At 41.7% G+C, this 17,267-nt stretch overlaps 1 protein-coding gene across 2 annotated transcripts in view; it reads right to left on the bottom strand.

Moving 5' to 3' along the window:
* Window positions 1-201: 201 nt before the first annotated feature.
* spon1a (spondin 1a) overlaps window positions 202-17,267 on the bottom strand; it is a 64,360-nt gene continuing 47,294 nt past the window's right edge. Inside the window, exons 7-16 of one of the 2 annotated variants that reach the window (XM_026999441.3) lie at window positions 12,884-12,948; window positions 8,380-8,581; window positions 7,302-7,442; window positions 6,684-6,759; window positions 6,146-6,328; window positions 4,519-4,689; window positions 4,148-4,315; window positions 3,705-3,869; window positions 2,121-2,384; window positions 202-1,840 (exon numbers count right to left, since the gene is read on the bottom strand). In XM_026999441.3, the coding sequence (XP_026855242.2) occupies window positions 1,677-1,840; window positions 2,121-2,384; window positions 3,705-3,869; window positions 4,148-4,315; window positions 4,519-4,689; window positions 6,146-6,328; window positions 6,684-6,759; window positions 7,302-7,442; window positions 8,380-8,581; window positions 12,884-12,948 (1,599 nt within the window). In that variant the 3' untranslated portion in view covers window positions 202-1,676. The remainder of the gene's footprint in view (window positions 1,841-2,120; window positions 2,385-3,704; window positions 3,870-4,147; window positions 4,316-4,518; window positions 4,690-6,145; window positions 6,329-6,683; window positions 6,760-7,301; window positions 7,443-8,379; window positions 8,582-12,883; window positions 12,949-17,267) is intronic. The other variant, XM_081716087.1, reaches the window with a different exon arrangement.

Raw genomic sequence — 17,267 nt, 5'->3', positions numbered from 1 at the left:
AGTCGGTCTTCTTTTCCCCTCGAATAGCTTTCTGGTCAATTGTGCCGTCTGGTGGATTACTATATGAAACATATTCAATCTATCGCAGTGTTAGTGTCTATGGAATGGTGGTGACTAAGCAATATAAATTATTAATAGGAAAGCTACGTGAATTTTGTTTTGTTTCCAGATAAGCAATCAATCAATCAATCAATCAATCAATCAATTTGACACTTTGTCACATTCACTTTTATTGTAAATCTGGAATATTCCAAAATATTATAATCATCATAGTAATTGTGATTATTATTTTGTGTCAGAGGGAGCATGGTGAAACAACAATAAAACATCTACACAACACTTTGGTAAGAATCTTGGATTACACTCTCAGAAAAGTTCTGGGGGTAAATTGAGAAGTAAAGGAAATGCACAAACTCAAAGGCAGACAAGTAAAATGGCATCTAAGTATTATAGGCAAGGAAAAAGTCACAACAGATCTGTCTTCTAGAAAGCACATTCATCTTCTGGAGCTTAGAAAATGCTGGAATGGCTAATTACCTGTGCTTTCATATGGGGGATATAACACATGAAATGATAAAAGTACATTTATAAGTCTTCTAAATTGGTTTCTATCTATTATTTTAAGAATATCATAAAAATTCTATTTTCTTTAAGGAATATCACAACTTTAACATATATCATAACTACAGTAATCTTGCAACAAAAAAAATCTATATTCAATGCAGCTACTTTTTGCACAAGGCAGAACTATCTCTAAAATTAGTAATAATTCAAAATCTAATAATGTTCAAATTAAATAGTGACATATACAATTCCCATTGTCCACTCAATGGCTGAAAAGTAGAGTGAACACACTGCCTCTTGGAGAATTGAATATAAAATATTTATTCTTGCTGTTATACCAGTAGAATGCCATTATGCTAATTCCTCAGAGCCCTGTTGTGGATGTAAACAGAGAGCCTTGGCCCTGTATTTACATGTTTATGGCTATATTTACTTCTCTAGAGTTCAAATGAACTGTTGCTGTTGAAAGGTTCAAAAGGGTACGTCTCTCAACCCATTCTCATTCACATGTCTGAAGAGTTTTCACCACTTACGCCTGTCTTTAGTCCTTTGTTAACTGTGTGCCATTCAGTGTAGTGGTACAGAGGTGTTGAATTAAATTATATTCTTGAAATACTACTCTTTAAAAAGAATTTTAAAAATGCTTCAGTCTCTTATGGCCTGTAAATGGGTCCACAGGTGACACACTGTAAGAATTTGTGATGGTTTCGCTTCTGTTTTGGGTGAGTATGAAACAAAAATGTTTTTGTTCTTCTCAAAATAAATTAACCTTTCTATGTCATGGTCTGCACTGTGTAATATACATCTTCTGTAAATCCCACCAGATTGGATCCTATCAATGAAATTGAATTTTACAAGTATTTTTTAGATATAAAGTAAAAATTGAATAGTATTTCCACAGTAACTCTAACCACCTCTCTTGTGTTCTTTTTTCTGACAAATAGTGGGTTACTATTCTATAGTCTAGTTTAAAAAATAAAAATTAAAAAATTTAAAATACCAAACTGTTTCACCATGCCAGCCCTAAACAGAGTGCACTGCATTACTGAAAGACAGTGATTAAATCCTGTCTCCCTGCCAAATTATGTCCCTTCCCATGATGCCCTGCTGCCCTAGCAGGGATGAACATTGCAGGCGCGGATCTCCTTCCTGTCTTTGCAGCTGGATAACTGTGAGCCCCTAAACCTCTTCTTGGCTGTCATTAGCCTCTCCTGGATCCCACCTCCACACAACTTGGTACAGTCAGTCCATCCAGACCATGGCTTCATTTTGCACCCTTTAGGTAGAGGTTACATAGAGGAAAGGGGACAGTGTAAGTCAAACTTGCAGTTGTGTGTTCATCAACTTTTACTGCTATATTCTGTTTTCACTCACATTAAAGATTCTGAAATTCATAGACAGAAACTACTGATGTTGTTAAAGATGCTGGTATGAAGATGACACTGAACAAAGTGGGAATGACAATACTGATGCTGCGAATGGCACAGATACCAGCAGTACCAGATTAAACAGTGAGGACAGCAGGACTGTGGCTGTAACCTGACAATGCCATTCACCTGCAAGCTCGTCAGCCGCTTCCTCTCTGCCCTGTTTGTTCTTCCTCTTGCGGGCCTCCTTGCGTCTCTTTCTCTCCTCGCTGTCGGCAGTGCCGTGGTTGCACTTCCTAATCTTACACTTCCTCCTCTGGACAGTCTCGGGGCAGGGGTCGCCCCCGAACTGTGGCTCCAGCTTAATCATCCGCGTCCGGATCGTGTGACCCTTCCCACACGACTTATTGCATTCAGACCACTCAGACCACTCAGATACCAAACAGTCTGAAGCTACAGAGAAACAGAGAGACACAGAGAAAGTGAGACAGAGAGAGCACTGTTGCGAGGGCAATGAACTCAGTATAAACAATAAAAGCTAAATAAGGAGCTAAAATGGCATCGTTTCCTCTCCAGGGCATGCTCTGCATTTACTAGTATCCCATGATAATTGTTACTTGCCTAATAAACCATCAAACTGAAATATTATGGTCTGGAAACATGCTCAGAAATATTTGGTACCAAGCTTAGGTAATGAAGCAGCCATTCCTGGCACTGATTACATGATGGTGTTCTAACATGTCTCTTCTTCTCAACGGTTATTGCCATGCTGAGCTTGTTTTTATAAGACTCACCCTGAACCTTGATAATCAATAAATAAATCATATTTACTACTGTGTTTCTGAGCATGCACTGCAGTGACTAATGTTGTGTCATGACAGAAGCAGAAGTCCTCGGGTCATTCCAGGCTTCATATCATATGTTCTTGGGTATAGGGCTATGGCTTATATAGAAAATGTATTGTACTTCAACAGTCTCTCTTATTCATTCTTCTACAGAGAACCATTGGCAATGAATCTTGATTGAGGCTTAAAAGCAGATTAGTCTTGATCTCAGTTACATTCAAAACAGTTGCAGTAAAATAAAAATTAATGTTCATATTCACCTAGCTCAGAGAGGTTAGATTTTTTTCCAATTTAAATTTAGATTTCAAAATAAACTTAATTTGATCCTCACCAGCATATATTGCTGGACCAGACTGCTCTGCCAAGCCTCTGATTAGAATTCATCACCATGTGCATGGTAATGTCTGAGGTGCTTCTGTACATAGCTAATGTCTTATGCACATTCTTTCAGGGATTAAAGGTAAGTACAACTATGTTGTTTTATTAAATTGTTATGCATGTGCATCTGTGTGTGTATGTGTATTCATAGCACCCAGTGAGCAAGCAATATGGTACATGCGTGTATGCATTTGTGCACGTGCTTTGTTCTTTTTGGTGTGTTTGTGCAGTGGACCAGAGTGTACAGTTGGAGCCGTGTGCATGTAGGTGTGGGTACCCAGGTGTGTGCATGTGCACATGGACCCAGGTGTAAAAGTGTTGGCATGTGCAAGAGTACGAGTGCACAGATGTGTGCATAAGCATGTGGGTCCGGGTGCACAGGTGTGTGCACTGGTATGGATGTGCCGGGTGCACAGGTGTGTGCATGGGCATGTGCACATGCACCCAGACCCAGAATTATGCACGGGTCTGGGTGCACAGGTGTGTATGTGTGTGCGCAGGTCCAGCTGCACTGGTGTTCACATGTGCGCACGTGTGTGTGTGCACTCACGGCACTCCGGCAGCATGCACTTCTCCATTTGCTCCAGCTCCTCGGCACACTCGCCCAGCTCAGCGGGGGATTTGAGAATGCGCTGTCGCGTGCGCGTCCCTTTTCCGCATGTCACACTGCAGTCACTCCAGTCAGACCACGGAGACAGCAAGCACGGGATGGTGTCTGTCAAAACAGAGACATATGTCGCTATGGCAAAAACAGCTCTGGAACATGGTGTCAAAACAGAGCTGCAGCTATCCTTTTGCTCACATTCTTTAGAATCAGTTGACATCTGGTTGTGAAGAGACAAATACCTGTCCACGGGGCACTTCGTTCAAACTCCTTTGTAAAGTAGAAAAGTGAGCAGTTCCCTGCTACCATGTCTGGGGCACGCTGTAACACACAGTAACATGGTCTGTGTGTGTCCGTGCACTGTGTTTACGCAGGTGCTTCCTACTCACGGCACTCTGGCATCATGCACTTCTCCACGTCCACCACCTCAGCCCCGCAGATGGAGCCGTCTGACGGCGGCATCTTCACCATGCGCTCACGACGCTTCAGGCCCATCCCACAGGTGGCGCTGCAGGCATCCCACTCCCCCCACTCTGTTACCAGACAACTGCTGGGAGCTACAGGGGAAAAATGACAGCAGGAGGACCATTAAATGCCAGAGATAATGCGATGCAGATCACAGTCTGCACCCATCAGGAGTGCCAGGTTATGCCGGATTTAATACTTGCCCTTGGAAATGGCAGTACAGAAAAATAAGAGAAAATAAAATTGATTTTCTAAATCACCAAGGAGAAAGGGCATCCTGCACAGCAACACTCACAGCAGTCCTCATTCACTGTGCACGGCTCCGTCTCCTCGGTGGGGAGGGTGCAGGAAAAGCCATCCTCGGGGAATTGCTTCACGTAGCGCTCCCTGGAGCGCATACCCATACCACACGACACACTACATGGAGACCAGGTGATCCACTCCGACATCATGCAGGTGGTTGTGTCTAGGCAGTAAAAGGGCAGTCACACTTCTTTCTGGCTTCTCTGAAGAAGTGCATTTCTGTCTTTTTGTTTTTGCTGGATTTGCATGCAAAATCTTCCATCATTCATTAAACAGGTCAGTCACACCAATCAGCAGATGACTCTTGACATTGTGTCATTTTTCTGAGGTCCCCACTATACTGTGACTGCTGTATCGGCCTGAAGTGCACAGCCCATGATTGGCAGATCAGCACTTGAATGTTTTGAGTGTTTTAGCCTTGAGTCAAAAGTATAGAGTGTGAGCAGTGAACAGACACTTGAATGCATCTTGAGCTAGTTGCAACAATTAGTACATCCAATCCAAGTTTGAATATATGTATAGATGTTTGTATATATGTTTGCATGTTTCTTTGTTTCTTAAAATAAATTCAACTATGCTGAAGGACAAAGCATTATTCCCCGTATTCCTTGGGCTCCCCTTCCCTAAATGACGGAACTGACTGAGCTCTGCTTGATGCTAACTGAGTCATTACCAAAATAAAGTAAACATGACATCCCAGAGGTCCCCTTTATCAGACCAGCCTTACAATCAGCGATCAATAAGAGCTCTTAATGGCCCATTAAACACTCAAGAATGCAGAGCCTAGCTCCATCAGCGGTGATTATTTGTCTATGACAGTAGAAGTGCAGTAACTGTAGAGAAGTACAGGAAAACTGTAGAGAAGTGCAGGAAAACTTGACTAGGGCAGAATGACACCAGACTGTAGTGTCCTGCACAACAGAACTAGGAAAGGGTCTAGCGGAACTTGGCGAAACCAAGATAATCTGTCTAAACAAAATCAAAACCAAAGAAAATATGCATAAATGCTAGGTGACTTATGCAAGAAGTGGGATCCTAATATTAGGCTAGCACAAAAAAGGATATCCAACTGTTTATACTTCACTGTCTTCCTCCCTCCACTCCAGAACACCAAGGTTGTCACAAACACTTCCTTATACAGCAGCTTGCTATTTTTTTTACTGGCCAGTATACAACGGGGCCTGGGCTTTCACTGATCCTTCTCAGCAAATAAAAACGGTATACAATCATCTTTGACCTTTTAATGTCTCAGAGCAGAAGTCAGTGCGGCAGCCTGTGAAAAAGCAAAGCAGAGGATCACCCAGCCGTGATGTACTGGTTCTGTCACCTAATAAAACCCTCTCTTATTATTACTCCAGGACATTTTCAAAATGTCCTTCAGTAAAACATGATGACCCATGACATCCCATTCACAAGCTTCTGAATACTCTGGATGAATGGGAAAGATCTGCTCCACATGAAACGACCTCAAATCATCCGGAGGAATGCCCGTTGTCTTTTGGAGGCAGGGTTTATAGGTCAAGCGCTGACCAAACTGAATTGCAGTGTGAACACGTTCTCTCTGGAATTGGCCAGAAAAAGGTGGGTGAAACAGAGAAAGCTGAGGGTGTGGCACTCACCCTCGTCGCTGCAGCCCGGCCCCATACAGGGCTCAAAGTCCTGGGTGTGGGGGCAGGGCACGCTCAGATCCAGCTGGGCTTTCAGCATTCTCTGCCTCATGCGCTTGCCCTTCTCACAGGTGGAGGAGCTGCATGCTGACCACGGAGACCAGTTGGAGTAAATGCACGTCTCAGGAGTGTCGTCTGGCGGAGAGGAAAACGTGACATGAAGAGAGAGTGAGTAAGAAGCAGCAGGGGAGAAGAAATTCAGGAGTTTTCTATATAGCACTTTAGTAAAGTCACTTTCCTGTAGGCTATTTTCACGATCTTATAGGATGTAGTGAGAGCACCAAAATATATGCAAAAGTCAAGCTAGAGGGTGTTTGGTGCACTATATAATTACCTCCAACTCCAAAACATGCACATGCACGCACACACGCACACACACACACACACACACACACACACACACACACACGCGCGCGCGCGCGCGCATGCGGGCACGCATACAGGCAGATTGTGATCAAGGTCTCCTGTGAAGGTGATAGGAAATGCAGACCTTCCTCTTTTTCCTCCTGAGCAATGTCTGCCACTATGTCGTCCACGTTATCGGGCACAATGTTACACTGCTCGCCCTGCAGACACAGAAAATCTACAATGTTTACCATGTCATACCCAAAGCATATTATAAAGCCAGCCACTGTTCAAAAGGCTGATTTTCTTTGCAGTGAGCTCCATGGTATCCAAAAGCTTCACGTCAGAACTGTTCTTCAAAATAAAGCCAGGTAATTTTGTGCATCTGATCTGGGGCTTAATTCAGCTAGCTCAGCACTGGTGTGTATCCAGCAGTGTACAGATTCTCTCGCAGCCACCCACCCAGAGGGAGGCATTAATAACGCATACGTATCTGTCCCCAGACAGCAAATACACATGTCCACAATAACAAGTGGCTGAGCGGAGGCTGAGGCTGACTTTCTGGTCTGCTGAGAGAACACTGCGCAGATGTTTAAAAGAAAGAACTTCCAGTTCCTCACAGGGCTGAAATCACAGGCTAGAGCTGCTGTCAACGTATGTCCAGCCTGCTTCTGAGCCTCAATAACCTGGCCGACAATAGCTGTAGATTTTCCTTTATATTTGAAGAACACAATCATATTTACAGAGGGATGGGAGGACAAACCTTGCGGGCAATTCTCTCCACCATCACCCTGGCCACTGGTGTTATAGCACCCCCCTCTGGGTCATAAAAGGGGCTTTGGGGGTGGTCCAAACTGGTGAGGGGGCGTATCTTCTCCTGGGGCACTGTAGGCTTGTTTGGAGACTGAGCAGAGCATACAAATCATGAATTAAAATGCTAAAATTCAAACAGTATACTTAATAAATTACTGTACAAAATGAATTACATCCTCTTCTGGTATTTTGTAAATGCTAAATTCAATGTTCTAATATTTTCCACATTCATTCAAGCATTTGTGCCTCCTCTTTGAACATTGTCTATCTCTTTGTGAGCATTAAATCCCATTACAGCACAGAGTCACTTCCTCTGCACAACTGCCACCATGTGCTTTGGGCTTCAAATGGGAAGATTTGCTCTCATCCACAGTGGCAGGGCCAGTGACAGGGGACAAATCTAGCACACACAGCCAGGAGGGTTCGACAAATTACACGCGTATCAGCTCTTCACTGAGAGTGGCCAAATGTCAGTGCCCTGAAATGATAAGGCACGTGGCTAGAGGCACGAAACAGCTCACAGCCCCGACGGAGATTGCACGGACAATGACATGGTAGCGTGACAGAAGTTTGATGAAAGTATCACATCTTTTATCCACAGACTTGATTCTTGGATAATGCTGAATAGATTTATATATATATAAAGGATATAGAGGAAACATAACTAGAGCATAATTCACAAAATCCATCATGCCAGCAGATGGCAGAGTCAAGTTGCGATTATGAATACCTTTGTTGTCCAAATCCTCACTCATACCTATTTTTGTTCGCATAGCATTCCTGTTAAAAAACATGCAACATTTATTTATTTTCACCTGCCTTCTGTTTGTGAGTATTTTCTTGTTTATATGACAGTCAAGTCCCCACATTAACCTCCAATAAACAGCAACTTTCCAGCCCAAACCCACCAGGCCCCATTTTGCGGTTTGGCAGTTACACAGCCAAACTCTTTAACCACCGGTGCTTCATGGAGAAGATTCCTTAGCCTGATTCAGCATAACCAGCATAGCTAGCCCATGGATACTGACCTCGTAGGTGACCCCACTGTCAGTGCCCGCATCCCATGGGATCATGTCCTGCACCAGCTTCTGGACCCAGCCGCACTCCTTCGTGCACAGGTCTTCGGCCGAGAGGCCCACGTTCCAGTCAGGGCTGGGCCCCAGCATGGCTAGGAAGGACATGAGGTGACGTGTGCGGTCCACCGAAAACTCTGCCGAGGGGGCGGCCCGCCTGCAGACCGGAAAACGGGCAGGTGGGATAGGAGCATGGACATAGGAAAGCAAGATCAAAAAAGAACCCACAAAAGAGAAAAAGGACAAGGGGAGAATGGAGGGGAGTTAGGGACAGAATAACAAAGAGGAGGAGGCAAAAAAAGAGAGAGGGGATAACAAAAAAAAAAGTTTTCTGTCAATAAAAAGCAAAAATCTAAAATAAAGGGGTAGTGAGATATAAGGCCATCAAGGCAGGGAGACCACAATAAAATGAAACACTTGCTAAAAGTGCAGGGACAGAGCAAGAGCTTAAGCCTCTGTGGATGGCCATTGTGATTGATTTAAAAGACAGCTCCAAAATCAGGCCTATATTATCTAATCAATAGATAATTCATCTTATGTAGTAATTGCACACTGATGGCTCCATCTTTTTCTCTGTTTCATCAGAGCATTTTGTTGCTGTTGGAAGCACTAACCTGGCGCCTGCTCGGTGTAATTGTTTTAGTAATCAAAATAATTGCTATGTGATTGGAGACGTTTGAGTGGCAGCTTAAAGAGAACAAGCTAAATGATTTTATCATTAGAAAAGTGAAAAAAATTGGGAGATTTAAATGATGTGAGGGAGGTTGTAGTCTCTTAGTTTATGGTAAAAAGAGGAATCTAAGGCCTGAAGCCTAAAAGGAACTCATCCCCTGCTGTTAAAAAATGCCAAAAATACTCACAACTGAACATGTGCAGACAATAAATGTATTAGTAACTATTCAATCCAACAAAGTGAAAGCTGCAATCCAACCACTTTATTAGAAACACCTAACCTACATTTGGACCTACACTCCTTTTATTAGGTTAGCTTTTTTCCATCTATATTATAAAATGCAATTATAGGCTGTGGCCCATCTACTGGATTTCACAAAATTCTCCACAACCATCTACCATATCCATCACTGCTCAGTTTCCCCTGACAGGACTGCCCAGATATTATTTGGCCGGTGGCCCATTCTCAGCACGTCAGTAACACTGGCATTCTAGGGGCATGGCTACGGGTGAGAAGCTGGTGAAGGTTTATCAGGTACAGCCATGTACCATGTAGCTGGAGTTTCTACATGTATCACTGCTGTCACTGCTGGTTTGAGAGTAACCAATCAGCACCAGCCAGCAGCACACATGTGGTCAGAAACTGACCATTCATGGAGGGTCAGAAGACAGATAACATAAACTGGACATCACAAAATGAGATGCCGACTCTAACCTTATAATGAATCTTAAAATAAGTGATATTTCCAAGGCAGAATATAATACAAGCATTTTAAACATTAGTAAAACATACTAATGCATAAACACATATAAATACAAATAATATAAATAAGCTAATACTCAAAGTCGCAAAGTAATGTCTTAACGTTTTAAACCTTTCTTTAAAAGGTTAACATGAAAATGTGGTTATATTCCTTTCTTCAGGGCTTGGTAACCCAACACCCAACCACCTTTCCCTTGTAATTTAGTAATTATGCCTTGCTTTTGTTTTGCCCCAATATGGCCGTCAAAGATAAACCTAACACTTATGAGACCCTCTATATTAAAACAGAGAATGAGGCAGAAAACGCATGCTGTCAGCAAAATTATTGAACCTGACATGTCACTACAGTCTTAGAGTGTGAGTGTGGGAGTGTGAAGAGAAAACTATAGCTGGTGCTAACTCATCGCGCTCTGGGAATAAACTAGGTAGCAGAATCCACAGAATTGTCTCAGATGTGACTTGCATCCATAACATGTATATTTACTTGTTCCCAGAGGTAGTGATCACACCCAGTATTGTGCTGTGACAGAAAAAGACCTCCAACTGCACAGTTTAAACCTTGAATTGCAAACATCAGACACATACACAGTAAATTTAGTTCTTATGGTATACAGACCCTTGTCCTCACATTCGTCTGCATGTACATACACACACACATACATTCACACAACTTGCGCACACACAAACTGACGCACATGCAAATTAAAGCTTAGACAAACCATACAGCTAATTTGAGATGCTTCTTGCATTGACAACCCATTATTTCACTGTCTGAATGTCAGCGCACTGCTAATCAACTCTCCTCAAGCCTTACAAGACGTCTGGAAATTTCCAGCGGCGCTGTAGTGTGGTTCTCTGAAGAAGACCGTTGCTGTTTTTCTAAAAATACTGCTCTGAGTCATGGGAGAAGGAGAAAAAGAGAAAATAGAACAAAAAAAAACCTTATTGTGAGAGTTTTACTTTAGATGGTAAACATTGTGGTGAAGCAAAACACTGTTATGTCCAGCCTGCCTTTTCATGTCACTTTTACAGAAAAGTCAGTGATTGTTTTGTCAGTGATGAAACTCAGAAATGTCTAGTGCTGGTGGAGCTCACCATTCACATTCCTCTTGAGTAACATTTAACAATCTACTTAGGGCATAACAAAATTATCAGTTTTAATGTACGTCCCACAAAGAGTATTAAAGTGGTCTCCAATCTGCAGTTACGTAAATGTTAATTTCGCATTTTGCTATGAAGAGAGGTAAGAACTACAAAAAAGTAAAGCCTACCAGTAGACACTTGAGTCTACACAAACTCTATGTTTGCACCTGACCCTGAATAGCATAGCTATTTTAATTGATTTTTCTTTTTATAAAATTCAGTGAAGTGTGTGAAACAAAATTGATCTAGACCTGATATAGCAACAAAACTGGATCATTGTTGCACAAACTAATGGGATTATTAGTACAAAAAGACTGAACGTGATTTTCATATAATTTCTGATAAGCCATTAAAATGTTTGTAACACTGCTGATTCAAAGCCTAACGGTTGACACACTGGGGAATTAACTGGACCCTGATCCAGTTAACTGGTCTTCAAACAGTTAAAATAATTTACTGGTATTGCTCTTATTAATCTAATATCCTTATAAGTATTATGCATATATTTTATAATCTTTTCTGTAAATTAGGTCTGTTTAAAAGGGAAGACAACTAACCCAGGTATACTAATTCAATCAGAGCCCCTAACCTGTGTAGTTGGTTAAAGAGTATAGAATTCAGAAGTATAATGTAAGAGTTCTAATCTAACTTGATCCTTTTCCAAATACTCCATTGCCTCTCCATGAAGGGAAGTGAACCTTCATTATTGTGATTGGGTGAGCATGAACAACTCCAGCTTCCCCAGTGTGTCGCCTATTCTGACCTTGAATCAGCAGTGTTTAAACTTAAAGGCTTTAGTGAGTGTGTGTCTCACAAACTTTTTAATGGCTTTTCAAAGTCCACACATTCACGTTCTATTACAGAACCCCAAGAGAGGCATAGCTGTATGGGGGCTCCATAATGGATGTCATATTTGAGGCAGTCCCAACGGTCTCCCTTTAGCAGAATGACAATATGTGATCAGGCAGGGAAAGATGTCTGAATCAACAGTAATTAATCTGAGCTCTCCATGGATTCTTTTTTGTTGTTGTTGTTGTTGTTGTGTGGTCTAATCAAAAGGCAGGGTTGCAGCTTTAAATAAGTTAATGTGATGTCGTGATATATAAGGGCTGCAAGGAGGCCATTAACCTTGATGGCAAAAAACACCTTTGGGTGACACATCACTCAGCCTTGCTTTCAAAACACACACACACACACACACACACACACACACACACACACACACACAAACAGTCTCTGATAGTTAACCCATATTGCCTGTAGGTATGGGTTCAGATTACAAAGGGGACCACATACAGTGGATATACTCAATCACATTTCTTTGCTGCATTGCGTACTTTATGAAACATTCACATCTGCAGAAATTGCACTAGTTTGTATTGCATATACATTGTAATTTTACACTGTGGGATGCAATTAAATTCCCTTCAAGTAAACAAGATAGAGTGTTAATTGGCCATCACAGATTTGATTGCTTCTATGCTCTCATCCCTTTGAAGCAGCAGACACCTTTCCATAGAGGACAACTAATTTTCTGAGAAAGCACAACCAACTACCTTTCACTAAGAGCTCAGTCTACCCAAGCTCACACATAAACAAGCAAATTCTCAGTACCTTGCACAAAAAATTATGTAATCCCATCAGGGGTATTTTTGAGCTCAAGTCTTCTCCTAATGGCCAGGGAAACATGGATCATATGGATCATCAAATAAATACATTCCAAAGGATGCTGCTGTTAATATATAGGTTAATGCTACTGCTGATGTTTTGGTATGAAGGTCTGAAAAGGGCTGCTTGTTTGATAAGGAGAAAGGTTATGATTTATACATGCACACATGAAGAGAAGCAGTACTGTTGGTGATGGGAGGTGATGTTACTTACACATTCAGGGGCTGCCATGCTGGCCACTGGGCCTTCATCTTAATGACCGTCAGTACTTCATCACCCTGAGAGGAAGAGAAAGAGAGACATAAATAAACACCCCAAAATAAAGGGCCACTCAGACACATTCATTACATCTCTAGTCTTAACATGACAGCAAGAAAGGGGGACAAGGGGCAACATGTTTTTCATCTCTCTCTCTCTCCCTCATGAATGAATGAAGCTGCCTTCACTTCCCTGCAGCAGGAATCATGGTATCAGTGTCTCATAAAATCTACATAAATATTTGATTAACTGCTTGTGGCATACAGGTCAGAAATGGTGATGGGGGAAAGAACAAGACAGAGGGATTTTATTTTTCTTTAGTTTAACAGAGTCTACTGTGCTCAGTTTACCATTTATCATTCTTAAATAATAATTTAATGTAATGTAACTTAAATTGCAAATGTGTCTGTATTTATGTGACGATTAAGCAATAAGAGGTGAACTGATCTGAATTGATGTAAATTAATCTAAGCGAGCAAGTGAACAAGTTTGCAAGATTTTCTTTCTTAGAGTTCATGGGAAGGTCTTTGCTGGGAACTGCCAAACCAGGAGAGGGTTCCTCAGATACACTCAGGGCTGCTTGCATTTAAAAAGCCCTGAGAGAATATCTCATACTGCAATGCCCAGCAACAATCTGGAGCAACAGGAGGACTTAGCCAAAAAGCATTATAGCAGCAAACTCATTAATGATGAGCAAGATGAAAGAGTGAGAATCACCTTGAATCCTGTCTATAGTCTGAGATGATGTTAACATTTCAATGTTCTGATAGAATTGCTCCAGCTCTAAAATAAAACAACCAGATAGTTGGCAGTCAATCTATACCATTACAGAAACTACTAGCACTAAGCCACAAGTAAACTGCAAAACAAACTGAAGTACATAAGGTATTTAAGACTGCCAACTAATTTATACGACCAGGCCTTAAACTGAAACTATTTGGTATTCTGCATGGTCTGCTGCCATGAAGCAGAGGAGATGCCATCATTCTGTTGATCAAAACTACATCTCATATGTTCAGCGTTACAAGTATGTTAAAAATAAATAAATAAAAATAAAGCACTTAAACTTAACAGGAAGCTGTGTCTGAGCATCTTGTGAGTCATTGTGGAAGCAGCCCTGACAGTCACGATCATAAAATGAGAAACAATAGAAAATGAGCACCTCCATGGTGATGTGGCTCATTTGTTTCCACGAGCATTTATTATGCATGGAATTTATGACATCACATTTCCGTGGTAATGAATCTCAGGGACGACCATGAGCTGTTGAACTGGCGTAAAACCATGATGAATGATGAATGATGCAAATATAGTTTTCTAGCACAAAGGAGTAGGATGTACCGAGTACTGTAGAGCTGGTTGGTTGCCTTCCTTTTGAGTGAGCATAAAACAAGCCATTGCACAAAAATCATTCAATACCTTCTAGTTGCACAGATGATATGGAGAGGAAAGAGCCAAACTGAGAAACATAGCACTGTTTGACATTGTGAAGACTAGGTGAAGCAAAATATGGCACGGTGCAGTTTAAATTAGATTATAAAATGCTAATATCTCAGTAAATTATGTTGAGGAGGCTCTAGAAAGAATCACTAGTAGTTACTAACTTTATAACTATTTAGATTGGATTAGTTAACTAGGTGGATGTCTGTAGTAATTTTTATCTCCTCAGTGATAAAACTATCACACCTGAATCACAAGGGTAGTGAGTTTCTAGTTGTTTTTTTGTTGTTGAACTTGAATGTTTGTGTCACAAGGTCATATGATCATGCTCCATTCACAACATGACATCCAACCAGTCATTATTTATAGAGAAGTACAAGTTGACAATTTGGTTCATATGTGAATATAAAGTAATGCTTTATAGCTGCCATTATAATCGCCCTTTAATCTCCCTGCGAGATCTCATTTTTCTGTTTGATTTAATTTCCTTTCTCCTCCTGATAGCACTTTCCTGGGAGTCAAGATTTTACAACCCAGAACAAGTAAACGGTTGACAGCCTATTCAAAAGCACCCATTTTCATTTAGTGATTCTGGTAGTATTTAATATCTGGGAGAAGGGCAGTGATATGTGCTCTATGAGACTCAATATGACAAGCAGCCACAGTCAATTCTTTTCCATCATTGGCCAAAAAGTTGGATATGGAAAAACATGGAAATTAGTTTTTTGTACAAGACTAAAATGATCAGACAACTGCTTAGTTTGGAAAAAAAAAAAAAAAAAACAGTAGTTTTTCTGTCATTTTCTTAGAAGAGAATGAAGAAAAATAATGATATGGCCAATCTGGATGGAAATAAAATATCGGAGTAGCACCTGCAAAATAAGAAATTACCCCAAGGCCCCATGTAAAATTAATCAGTTATCCAGTAATACAGTTTATATAGGGTGGCCCAAGATGGGGGAAAAAAAAACAAACAAAGATTACACTAACACCTCAGTGTTGGCGCCCATGTTCTACATCACCACCCTTATAGTAAGCCAGCTAGAATTTCCTTGCCTGTAGGTCTGCCCCATTGCTGTACGACCTTGTAATTGTTATGTGGCCTTGGTGTGAAGTCATTATTACACATTGACCGGTACTTGGAAGCCTGCTGTTCCCAGGTCTATTGTTCCCACAAATGACCACCCATGCAGGCCTTAATACACACAATTCTGCCCAGAATGAAGCAATATTGATCGGACTGCTGAGAGGGCCTTAAGATTTCTGACCACGCTTCCAATGACCGCTCTGCCCCACAATGGGAAGTGGGTGAACAGAGCCTTGGCAGAGGATGCATTATTCATGAAATGACTTTTCGAATACCTTTGAAGCCACTCTTTGTGATGACTCTTCCCGCTGGTGATGGCAGTGATGGAAACAGCCCTGACTCATCTGGATGACTCTCTCCCTGGGCCAGACAATAGTACACCATGCCAATGGACACTTGTCATTGATAAAGCAGTTTTGAACTACACACATGGTGCCTTGCTCAGCCATGCTTCTGTGTGGGGCCCTGTTGGGTTTCGATACGACTAAGAGAGAGAGCAAGAGAGAAAATTCTATACAAAATGTCTTATAGAAGAGACACTTCCTTTAATCTTAAAATCAGTTCAACCTATACTGCACAAATCATTTTGAAACCATCAATGCAAGAATCCTCACCAGTTGACTATTTGATCCTCTCATCTCTCTGAACTGCTTTTCCTAGAGAGCTATTAGCCAGCATGAAGGGCTGTCATTGGCTTTAGAGGCTATCTTCTAGCAGGGCTTAAGGGCAAAATCAAAACTGAAATTGCTTCCACTACTCCTGCAATTGTCTGCACTCAGCTGTTCCTGCCTGGCACCCAGATATAATGAGAGGTTTCAACACTAGATCTGGTGCAGAGAAAAAGAGCCTCGTGTGTTCCTGCACTATTATACAATGCCATCTGTCAGTAGATGAGCATCACAGAGCACATGCTGGAGATAGCCATGCTCACTGCCTTATGGCCTCTCGGACCGGCTCCTTTATGCTCATCCCCTACAGGGTCACAATATGAATCCTTTTGTACTTTTTACATCTATTACAGGGATGATTTTTGTCTCTCCCTCTGTGCATGGCCGTGAAAATTATATATTATTTGACAGTACCTCAATATAATACTGGCTTTTTTGATATTAGAGATGGAGGATGACATGCTGTCTCAGGAAGAGGAGAACAATATGTGACTTGATTAATGACATGCAATTAACAACTGTGATCGATACCATCTTGCGAAAGCAGCAGGAGTGATCCAGCAAGAACATAAAAGCTGTGGTACGGAAGAAAAAGTATGAACAACACGGATGCTGCCTGTTGCATTCACTAGTTCTTAGTTACAGCACTGGTACAATAAGACCAGTGGGGCGGAAGAGGAGGGGGCGGGCAAATGCAGCACTATATTGAGTATATGGCTGCTGCAATGCCTGGCAATAAACTACCTCTAACAAAGCCAATAGGCTTTTAGATGGCACTCTTATAGAAGCGGCACAGGATGTCTCATTATACGGTATTACAGAAATGGAGGCAGGGGTTGAGCCATGGCCCCATGCCCAAAAGGAGAGTTACTCCTACAGTAGAAAGCTCTACTAGCTGCCCACAGCACAGAAGCGCACTCTGACTGACAGCCGCATTGCTGAGCATCTGCAGCTCATGGCCTAGCCACTTTAAAATCCATTTGATTTAATTGAGGGAGTGCATGATTCATTTTCCAAGTGTGTGAGAGGGAGACCCACTGTTACTTTCATCCTGTTGGGGAGAAAATGTATTAGAAACCCAATCTCATGGTCCCACAATGGGAAGCACCACAATAGGACTGCTGTGACTTTGCAGATGAAATGG

The sequence above is a fragment of the Electrophorus electricus genome, chromosome 6 (assembly GCF_041902795.1).
Source record: "Electrophorus electricus isolate QZ-2024a chromosome 6, ASM4190279v1, whole genome shotgun sequence".
Lineage (NCBI taxonomy): Eukaryota > Metazoa > Chordata > Actinopteri > Gymnotiformes > Gymnotidae > Electrophorus > Electrophorus electricus.
This window is presented reverse-complemented; position numbering and strand designations above follow the sequence as displayed.